At 42.4% G+C, this 11,659-nt stretch overlaps 1 protein-coding gene across 1 annotated transcript in view; it reads left to right on the top strand.

Annotated features, from left to right (window-relative positions):
* Window positions 1-3,875: 3,875 nt before the first annotated feature.
* Window positions 3,876-11,659, top strand: part of col27a1a (collagen, type XXVII, alpha 1a) — a 112,627-nt gene continuing 104,843 nt past the window's right edge. Inside the window, 1 exon segment of the mRNA XM_034096625.1 lies at window positions 3,876-4,286. Coding sequence (XP_033952516.1) covers window positions 4,234-4,286 — 53 coding nt within the window. The 5' untranslated portion in view covers window positions 3,876-4,233.

Raw genomic sequence — 11,659 nt, 5'->3', positions numbered from 1 at the left:
TGGACACAACCACCTGTAAAGGAAAAACACAAACCACAGAGACACCTCGGCATACACACACATTCCTGGTAGGAACAGTGTTTCTGTGTGTGGTGGAGCTGAGAGAGACAGCACTGTCTGGTTCACCACCTCCGTAACCTCTGCACTGCCAGCGGGAAAACACTCCGGCACACAGGGGACTGCCTTCAAACCGATTTATTTGTTGGGTGACATGAGGTTATTGAAATAGTCACAAATACATATACAATGTCATCAAATCCTTGTCATTTGTAATACTTTTTCACCTGGAGTCAATTCTTACTGCTTATTCTAAAAGTACATTTACTCAAGTACTGTTCTTCAGTAACATTTTTTTACATATTTTTACTTTATTATTTTTATTTGACGTTATACTTCGCTACAACCCATTTAAGAGGCAGATATTGTACTTTTTTCTCCTCTTCATTTGTCTCACAACTAGTTTTACATTAATCCATAATTGGAATTAACAAATTAGGATGAAATATTATAGTTTAAGATAGTATACCGGTATATATTGATGAACACATGAATTAATATATACCAGTATTCTAAAAAATATTTTATAATTCAAATAAAATGCAAAAATAAGCACTTTTATTTCTGGTTCTTTTGAATGAATGCCTTTTACTTGTCACCATGTCTTTTCACAATGACGAATTGCTACTTTTTTTTAAGTAAACCATCTGAATACTTCATCCACCCCTGCTTACATAAAAATATAAACCATGACAAACTTGTGAACTCCCAACCAAGCCCAGGGTCCATTTTCTTAGCTTTTAGTCTGCAAAACACAGTATTGGTTGTTTATATGTACAGTACACAGCTCACTGTAAACACTGATATCCAAACAGCCTCGTGCTGTTGCTCTGCCGATCATCAAAGAGCAGTTCTGTGTCCTCACCAGGCCCAGGCTGCAATTTGGGCTTGAGGCGTGGCCCGGCACCCGTTGGGCTGCGTCCGCCCTGCGCACCAGTAATGACCCCTTCCCTTTGGGGAGCGTTTGATCTGGGCTGCCTGTGTGCTGCAGCAGGACCTATTTCTGGAGCGTGGGGGGGATAAAGGGAGCTTTCAGACGTGGTGCCAATGACCATAATTAAGCAGCTTTAAGGGGTGGCAGTGAGCGCGCTACCAAGCTCAGAGTTTGTAATTTTGGAAGGGGCTCATTGGAAAAACAGGGGAGGGTCGGGTGGCACCCAGTGCTGGAACACAAGGGACGGAGTGTGTGAAGGGGGCTGTAAAGAGGATGTTAATGAGCTGCGTCCATTAGCACCCGCCCCCCAGGCCGGCTTACTGTCGGCCTGGGGCTGAGGTGCAAAAAGATGGCCTCACACACGCACCCAGCTCCACCCAACAGAGTCAATCAGGGCCAGCCTCCAGAGCTGGAGGCCTGGGGCAACTGGACTCAAAGAGCAGGCTAATGCACGCCAAGTCACGAACATTCTTATCCTGCAGCCGCAGCCTTCATCTCAACAAGCTGTTGAGAGTTTAGATACATGCAGTTAGATACGCTTTATACTATTTATCCACTTCAAATTGGTTTAATGCAATAAAAACAGGATTGCTTAGTATGATAAGTCCATTTTTAGAAAAGAGATGAAGTTCCAAACAGGTGTGTTTTTCTCAGAAATGCCCAAAGTATAAGGAACGCTGATGTGGCAGTTTTGAGTGCTGTTCATGCATTTACATATGAATTAAGGCTCACCCACAATAAAAACCATATTTTATCTACAACTTATGTCATCTAGCTTTGCAAATAGATTTGGTGTTACTTGCTAAAGATTTGAGGTTTTTGCCTCGAATGATCTTTGTGTTCAAAACATTTGATAAAACATCGAGCAGCATTTCTCTTGAGAAAAACGAGTTTTTCTACAGAACTTATTGTAGGCAGCTTTCACCTAAACCACATCATACTCAAAACCTTGTACTCCTTGTTCTCCCTTTTTTGAAGAACACCTAATGTCTCATCACCTTGTTAAGCATGCGTGTTCATGAAGCATCTCAAACAGATGTGTAATTATTAGCGCTTGTGGCTGTGCGGGGTCTTATAGGCCTCGTCCTGCAGCCTGACCCATCTTCAGGTAGTGGGAGCATCCAGGTGCTGCTCCCTCTCTATTAACACTTCTCCAACACAATGGGCAACACTGATTTCAACGTGCATATCTGACGTAGGAAAAAGGTGCAAGAAATCCACAGGAAACCAACTTTATGCTAAAAAGTTCTAAACCTCATCTGATTCAGCTAACATCTTAGTATTCTTCAACCTGTGGTTATTTGTATAAAAGGGGACTTCAGAGGTCAGCCAAGCTGCCCAAACAAATAGCACATATAGCTGGAAACTGGCTTTGTACGAACTTTCCGAAAACGTGTGTGTGTGTGTGTGTGTGTGTGTGTGTGTGTGTGTGTGTGTGTGTGTGTGTGTGTGTGTGTGTGTGTGTGTGTGTGTGTGTGTGTGTGTGTGTGTGTGTGTGTGTGTGTGTGTGTGTGTGTGTGTGTGTGTGTGTGTGTGTGTGTGTGTGTGTGTGTGTGTGTGTGTGTGTGTGTGTGTGTACTCTGCAGATGGTTACATAGCGTTCCTCAATCCAAGGGGAGATGAGACACCCTTGCCAAGTTTGTGATGATTTATAAAGTTATTCTTTGCTGGTAAATCCCAAACAGCATATCTCTTACACATAAGTGGATTTAATGACTCAAAACCATCATAAATTATCTGCAAATCCAAATAATTCCCCACATTGAGGGATAATAAGGTGGAGGGGAGTTTCTGGAGGCGTTCCTGTTCTGCAGTTTCCTGCTGTCATACATCTGGAAATAACTGTGATATATAATTCCACTTTTAATCCCGTGGCTGCTATCACATCATCACGTGCTCCTCTTATTTATTTTACCTTTGCTGTAACAATGTCCATTTCACCTCTGGGGGACGAATAAAGGTATTCTGATTCTGATACTTATTTTTATTTTTGTAATACTGTTACTGGAAGCCTACTTTGTGTTGTCCACCTGGATGTGTGTTTTTGTAAATTGTGGTTTGTGTAACTTCTATGTCTATCTTTAATAGTTTCTGTATGCCTCCTAATTAAAGGTGGGGTAGGTAAGTTTGAGAAACCGGCTCGAGATGCACTTTTTGTTATATTCCATGGAATGCTCTTAACGTCCCGATAGCAATGAATATCTGAAGTGCTTTGACAATAAATCCATAAAAACATCATCTGTGGAAGCCGTGGTGCAGTAAAAAGCACGACCAATCATCTGAGCCGGCTAAAGTAACTGGAGGGCCTACCTGCCTGTCAGCCTTCCATCTGTGCACATGCTTATCTCGTGCTCTCATTGGTCACGTGCGCGTTCGTGTGTGTTGGAGGAGGGGCTCTGTGAGGAAGTGGCAGATTTTTTCCGGCTTCGTATTTTCAAATTCTAGCGCACTCTAGACGGTTTCTCCAAAGTTACCTACCCCACCTTTAATATTGAGCAATTTGGGGAATTTGGAATCCATCATTTTATTATTTTAGCAAAACATTTCATACACAAATGTTGCATTCTCAACATTTCACCAGTATTTAATGCTTTTCTTAAATGAACTTATACAACAATGAATTCAATTGTGTAAAAAAGCCAAACAAATGTATCTAAAGTCTCTGGAGGCGTTTCCTGTTTAGCAGTTTCCCTGTTTGAAGCTCTGCGTCACCGTGCTTCACGTTTACCGGTGCATGGGGCTCTGGGTAGGGCTCCATGTATAAGCCCCCCCCCCCCCCCCCCCCCCGCCACCCCTGGAGGAGGCGTGTAGTTTCTCGGTGCAGCCGCTGGGTTTGTAACCTGACACCTGGCCGTGCGGTGCGTTTTGCCATCGCTTTACCCACAGAAAGCCCATTTAAAAAGGAAAGGGATGAGTAAAACGCTCCTGACTCCGTAACCCCCTCCACAAGAACCCAGCTCTCTCCCCGGCTGCGTCCCTTCACTCTGGATCGGCATAAATGAATGAAACACAGGGGAATATCGACAGACACTCGCACAGGGAAACTCTGCCAAAGCAGCCTGCCAGGAGGAACTTATGTCGGGCTTGACAGGCTGCATCAACATGAGATTCTTCCTCTGGAACTTCATCTCCAGCGTGTCAAATGTGTAAAACGGCGACCGGTGTCTTCTGCCCCCCTCTTGCAAAGGAGTCACGCTGTGATTAACGGTCAGGTTTTTGACTGCCAGGACAAATGAATACAAATGAATTTAGGCACCCGAAGGAGAGATTGCAGAACCTCTCATCTAGACACAAAGTGAGTACCCTTTATTTTTGCTGTGTTGTGTCTGTGTGCCCTGTGAGAGGAGGGTGGAATGAGATGGATCTCTGGAGAGGACCGAGTCACTCCAGGAGCTCCATGTGTGTACCTCAATCAATCAATATTTATTTATATAGCTCAATATCACAAATGTTACATTTGTCTCAGTGGACTTCACAGTTTGTACAGAATATCATTGTTGGACCGGCTGTCTGCGGGCCAACCCCCCGGGCAGGAAAGGTGTTCACTGGGGACTGTTGGGGCTCTGTATGGGGTCTGTTTGTAGCATTTCCGAAAACTTTGCAAAACTGAGTGTATTTGTCCAAATGGTTGTTCCCTCCTTTTTTACGCATATCAAACTGGACAATAATAAAGAGGCATCTTCACCAGACTCACTTATAATTGATTTGTTGTGGCTGTTTTAAGATTCCCTCCTGTCTGTGTACAATACATATTGTGAGTGCTTAAGACACTACTATTGGGATGTTTTTTGCGAGCTTTGCCACTTTTTTCTCTAAACTGATTCATCTGAGCAAAACAAGCATGTATTTCAGACCCTTAATGAAGTTATGAAGTTCATCAGCATCCACAAGAGCGTGTGCTAGATGCTTCCCATGACTTTCCTTTTTACGCATTGGGGTTCACAGCTTCGTTGGCACAGTACAGACACATTTCACGAGGATTTAAAAAATGAAAATTAGTTTAGAATTAGTTACATTAACACCTTGCATCAGCGTCTGCAGAAGTCTACCAGATAACATCCACTTATCACCTTTATTTGAGGCAATACATCCAGATGTTTAATGCATGTGTTTACAGACATAGTAACATATTGGCCAAAATATTTGGTCTTATCTTGGCTACACTACCTTTCTTTAGGGAAGCAGCCAGCTGTTGCATACAGTCTTTGAAACTCATGCCTCCATTCATGAATGCATTCATCCATGTTTCTTGCATGCATCGTTCTTATCTTAAATAGATGTGAGGTTTTATTGCGCAGTGAACATCTGGTTTACTTAACGGATGAGAGGAGAGAAAGTGGGGATTCAGGCTTTTTGGGAGCAGTAAAGTCCGGCGATTGGTCCCACAGTCTCGAAGTTCCTCATGAAACAAGTCGACCAAACTTCAGGTATATTGTTCACACCTGATTGGAGCATTTGTAGAAGGGTTTCCGTAAAAGAAATACAATATGTATATGTTTTACACATTACAGCCACTCACAGTGATGCAAATCCGTGATTGATTTAAGATGCATATTTAACTGAGAGATATTCTGCTGGCTCGAGCATCAGTCACTCCATGTCCACACGGTGGCGCCCTATTTAACTCATCCAGGCTTTATGCATCCAAATACTGTAATGTGTTTGGATGCAAGACATATTTTGGCTTTTTTTAAGGTGATAAAACACCTACAATGTATACATTTGTTAAAGTAATATATATAGGCACATACACTTTCTATGTTTTCACTCTTGCTCTAGCTTGGTGTTTTAGGCTCCGTTTACACAGAGACGAAACGGAGAACGAACCGAATTTGATATCAAAAAAGTCTTCCGTCCACACGGTGGCCGTTTCTCAATCTCGAGGATACAGGCTTCCAAGCCAATATTTCAAGGATGCTACGTCATCGAGTGCCACCGAAGGACTGTTCCAATCTCCAGCATGCTTGGAATTCCACCAAGGCCGCATCCTTGGTTTGGGGGAAATTTCGAGGCTGCACATGGGTAGACTTCGCGTCCTTAAAATCCCCAAAATGCTTTGCGCACGGACCAATTTCAAAAACCCTTGCGGAGAATGGCTGAACCGACGCAGCACACATTTAAATGTAAGTATGTAGTGGCGTAGAACATGTGTTGGTAAATATGTTACTTTGTTACATTTGTTTGTTATCACCAAAAATGTGTTCCGTGAAAGTAAAGCAAGTTCATAATTAGATAGACATCGTGAGGTATTTATTTTCAGTACAGTTTATGTTGAAACCGTTAGAGAGAGTGGCACACTTGTTAGCCTGTTCCATTATTCTTCTTTTTCTGAAGCCGTGGATTGGAAGCATACTTGCTTCGTTTCTGAAGGAAGTGACTTGGAAGTACGCGACTAGCAAGCCAGCATCCTCGCGATTGAGAAACACCCGGTATCGGCTCAAGAAACGTGTCCGTCCACACGAGTGGCCAATAGTGGCCCAATCCCAAACCATGCCCTACACCCTACCCCTACACACTCCCCCTCCGTGACGGAGTGAACTCCGTGGAGTGACACACGCAGCTCAATAAGGCTCCCTCCTGTCAGATGGAGGGAGTAAATACAGCAGTAAGCTTTGTGGCCTCCCCTCTCTCCGCCAGAAACAGGAAATGCTGTAACTGTATCAACGGTTTCAAATCAGCATCTCTTTGACCAAAAATGTAAATTAATAACTAAAATAAAACTCCAAACATCTTTCATTGCTCTTTTAGTTTTAAACCTGAAAAAGCTTCTTAGTTTTTGCAACAGTCTGTAACTATACACAACTTTATAATAAAATGCACACATTTACCTTTTTCTAGACTAAACACAGGTATACGATCCTAAGTTAAAATATATGAGGTTATCACGAGGTTGTTAACATCGCAGTTTATCAGTGGATGTTTGCTGGAAATTCTTGTAAATAGCGTGTTTCCTGACGGACACACACAGCGTGGAGACCGGTCAGGTAGAGACCGGTCTCAAGTCAGCACCGATGCAGACTCGCTGTTTGAGGGCTTGATAGCCCACTCCCCCTCCACACCGCTCCACACTCGTTGGTTTGGAACAGCACTTAATGTGGCGGACCCTCCGCGCAAACGGAGGGGTAGTGTGTAGGGCGTGGTTTGGGATTGGGCCTATGTTCCTGCAGCCCTGGAGGCTGCAGTTTCAGGACCGCAGTCCTGACCACACTCATAGGACCCTAGTTGTTTTGCAACATCGCCACCTAGCGAATTGGATGCCCGCAAAAGTACAACCAGCAACTATTGTGTCTCATACACTGCGAGTCTCTTTAGACATTGTAATGGTTGTTATTAACGATCTAAAAATGCATGAAAATATTTTTTTATTACAGAAATTAAATTATTATTATTAACAACAATTTCTTGTTATTATGTTTTTGTTTTTTAATAACAAATGTATTTTGTATGTCAGATAGTCTTTTATATTTGTCTTATCAAATTTGACATACAACGTCAATTAATATATATATATATATAATGTAGTTATAATGATATCATTTATTTATAATTGTAAATGTATATTGTATGTAGACATACATTTAGATGTATATTTTGTTAAAAGAAAACAAAAATGTTAATTTAGTAAGGGGTAAATAGGTGTAAACTCTTTCCCACGCCTTTTCGGATGTGTAATTAGGTAGATCATTTATTTATATATAATTTGTAAGTCAATAATATTTAGTTTATCAATTTGATACTGCTTACATTTCTACAGTATCATAATTCTCTTGTTTAATTTCAGTATTATTGTATTACACGTTAGAAATAAATCAAATCAAATGTGTCTTTGAAGAGGTGCTTGATTACTCAAAAACAAAAACAACAGACCCCAACTGTGGCTGAGGGTCTGTTGTTCCCTCAGCCACCAGAAAACAGCTCCAGCTGCAGTACCCCAAAATGATGAGACTGTCTGATAAACAGTAAACAGGCAGTCAGCACAGTTAAGATTATTTACAATGAATTCAAATAGTAATACAATGACTATTAAAGAAGAATTTTCACTGAAGAAGACAGCATTTAGGCTATACTGCCAGAGTCATACTGTAGCAGCGGTGCTAAGGCACGTGGGCTCAGCATAATGTGAGCGCAGAGCGCTTGGATTTTTGTGTGTGCACGTGCGAAGTGCGCCCCGCCAATTTGTTTCCATGTGTCTGCCAGCACAAGAAAGGCTCTTGAGGCCTAGTACCAGGGCCGGTTCGAGCCAATTTTCTGCCCTAGGTGAGATTTTATATATAAAGAATAAATGAAAAATCTCTACAAACGGCAAATACACAAAAACAGAAACTTATTGGCAGAGGTCATATACGTCAAAATGGCTTCAAATGTATTTAGTATTGTATGATCATGTTTGAATTGGGGGGTGGACGTCACATCCTCTAGGGGGGTCCGGGGGTATGGCCCCTCCGGGAAGATTTTTTTTGAACATTTTAAAGTAAAATGCTTCAATCTGGTGCACTTTGAGCACACAATTACATGACACCTGATCTAGGGGGTACAACTCTAAAACACCCATATGAAAAAGATCGGTTTACATTTTAATAATCAAATAAGTATATGAACATAACCAATAACAACCTACCATAGACAATAACAAATAAATGTAACTTATTTTATTGTTGTTGTTCATTCATATCTTATTTAACATTTATGCATATTTTTGTATCTCTCCAACTTTAAACTATATTTTTGGTTTACTGTCCTATAGTAGGCTATACATTGGAATGATTTCAAACCTGTTTTTATTATTGACAGGCTTTTGTCATCCTTTGAAGTTTAATTAATTAGCTGAGTATAATTAATGATCAGGGTTGGGAAGTTTACTTTTGAAATGTAGTAGGTTACAGATGACTAATTACCCTGTTAATGTAATAAGTAATGTAACTGACTATGTAAATATTTGTATTGATATTCTAATGTTAATTATGGTTCTTTTATATTTTTTTTGAGTCACTTTGGATAAAAGCTTCTGCTAAATAACATAACCATAAGATACAGTTTCATTGGACGAGGTGCGGGGAGTAGAATCCGGCTGGAGTGGCAAGGACGTGGCGGCTGGTGACGGCAACACGGCGGTCGGAGAATGATCCTGGAGCTCAAGAAGAAAACACGTTAGACGTTTTTTTTAGACAAATAAACAAAAAGGCTAGTTGGTTTTGCAGCGAGTCATCATAGGCTAACAGATTACAGTTTCCCTGTAAGACTCATTTAGCATGTGTTGCTTGTATTGCTGTCCAATTCAATACACCAGAATAGTTGTTAACTTTAAACAAACAACACGATTCACATTACTCACACTCTTACTGTAATTAGTGATTAAATAAACAATTAATGTAGGACACCTAGTTGGGCTTGCGAAAATCACGCTACAGTTTCATTAAACAAATAATCAAATATGCTAACAGTTTATTTTGCCGAAAGCTATAGCTAACGAATAATTGTTTTTAGTGCCTTTAGTACGGTTAGAAGCTATCATAAGCTAACAGGTGATTGTTTGTATGGCCTTAAGACTATCATAGTTAATGTTAGCTAATCACACTTAATTTCAAGACACCAGAATTGTTATTAATGTTAAACAAATACAACTTTAAAAGCTCTTCACATTAGTGATGTTACGTATTGCGCCGAGGCTTCGGAGCGTGTGTCGAGTAATCCCGCAAGTTTTTTGTGAAGCTTGTATCAAGGCTTGTATCGTTTTGGGCCAGTGACGTCACCGATGACAAACGAAGCCTCGCTGCCCCTCAATACCACGTGACTGCTTCAGAAAGTGCTTTAGATCGGTTGAACCACAACGCTCATATTACCCATGGATGGATGTATAATAAGAACGATATTATATATATAATACATTTTATTTGGGGGGCGGTTTTCATAGCACCCAAGGACACCTTACAGGGCATAGGGTAATATAGAGAAAATTAAAACGGTGGATTTAATGAAGTATCAGCCGGGGTAAGACAAGACAAACAACAGGAAATGGACTACAAAAGGACACAAAAGGACACAAAAGGACACAAAAGGACACAGGGTACAATTTATAATGAGAATGCCAGTTTGAACAGGTGGGTTTTGAGTTGGGTTTTGAATGGTGTCGGACTGTCGGATATGTCGTGGCAGGGAGTTCCAGAGTCTGGGAGCCGAGCAGCTGAAAGCTCGAGCACCCATGGTTTTGAGGCGAGAGTTTGGGATGGTGAGAAGTCCTACGGAGGAAGAGCGGAGGGTGCGGGAGGGGGTGTACTGCTGAAGGAGGTTGGTGATGTAGATGGGGGCAAGGTTGTGGAGAGCTTTATATGTAAGTAGAAGATTTTTGTATTCAATACGGTAGCATACAGGAAGCCAGTGTAGTTGAGTGAGAATGGGGGTGATGTGGTCGGATGAGTTGGTGCGGGTGATGATCCGGGCAGCAGAGTTCTGGATTATTTACAGTCTATTAATGAGTTTGATGGGAAGGCCAGTCAGAAGTGCATTGCAGTAATCAATCCGGGATGTGACAAATGAGTTGACCAGGATTTCAGTGCTGGGTTGGGACAGAGATGAGCGGAGTCTGGAGATGTTCCGAAGATGGAAGAAGGCTGGTGATGTTTTTAATGTGTGGTGCGAATGAGAGGGAGCCGTCCAGAATGACACTGAGGCTTTTCACTTGGGCAGCGAATGGTATGGGGAAGCCGTCAATGATGATGTTTGGTGCTGGGGTGTTTTGTGACTTGGTGAGGGTGGATTTGGAGCCGATGAGCAGGGCCTCAGTTTTGCTACTATTAAGCTTCAGGAAATTCCTGCTCATCCAGCTCCTGATGTCCTCAAGGCAGGTGGTGAGGGAGGTGGGGGGCAGGGCAGTGGTGGGTTTGGAAGAAATGTAGACCTGTGTGTCGTCGGCGTAGCAGTGAAAAATAACCTCATGGTGACGGAGGATTGTGCCCAGGGGGAGGATATATATGATGAATAGGAGTGGACCCAGTACTGACCCCTGGGGGACACCCAGTGAAATGTCAGCACACCCTGACTTGTGATTACCGAGTTGTACAAACTGTTGTCTGTCAGTGAGGTATGATGAGAACCAGGAGAGTGCAACACCAGTGATCCCAATGCCAGCCAGGCGGTCCAGGAGTAGTGGGTGAGAAATGGTATCGAATGCAGCGCTGAGGTCAAGGAGGATGAGGATGGTGAGAAGTCCGGAGTCAGCTACACGGAGGAGGTCGTTGGTGATTTTAACAAGGGCTGTTTCAGTACTGTGTTTTTGGCGGAAACCAGATTGAAAGGGTTCATGGAGGTTGTTTATGTCAAGATGGGACTGAAGCTGTGCGGCAACCACCCTCTCAAGGGTCTTGGAAATTAAGGGTAGGTTGGAGATGGGCCTGTAGTGGTTTAGATCGGCTGGGTCAGTACCGGGTTTTTTGAGGATGGGAGTGATTGCAGCCAGTTTGAGGGTGGGAGGTACAATTCCAGGTGAGGGAGGAGTTAATTATGTCAGTGATCATGGGTGATATGGCTGGTAGGCAAGCCTTGACCAGGGTGGTGGGAAGAGGATCAAGCTGACAGGTGGTGGTTTTGGCTTTACGGATGAGCTCTGAGATGGTGTATTCCGATGCTGGGGTGAAGATGGAGAGGGAGCTGATGAGAGGTGGACCAGTGGAA

This window comes from Pseudochaenichthys georgianus, chromosome 12 (assembly GCF_902827115.2).
Source record: "Pseudochaenichthys georgianus chromosome 12, fPseGeo1.2, whole genome shotgun sequence".
Lineage (NCBI taxonomy): Eukaryota > Metazoa > Chordata > Actinopteri > Perciformes > Channichthyidae > Pseudochaenichthys > Pseudochaenichthys georgianus.
The sequence above is the reverse complement of the archived record's forward strand: the minus strand, read 5'-3'. Positions and strand labels throughout refer to the sequence as shown.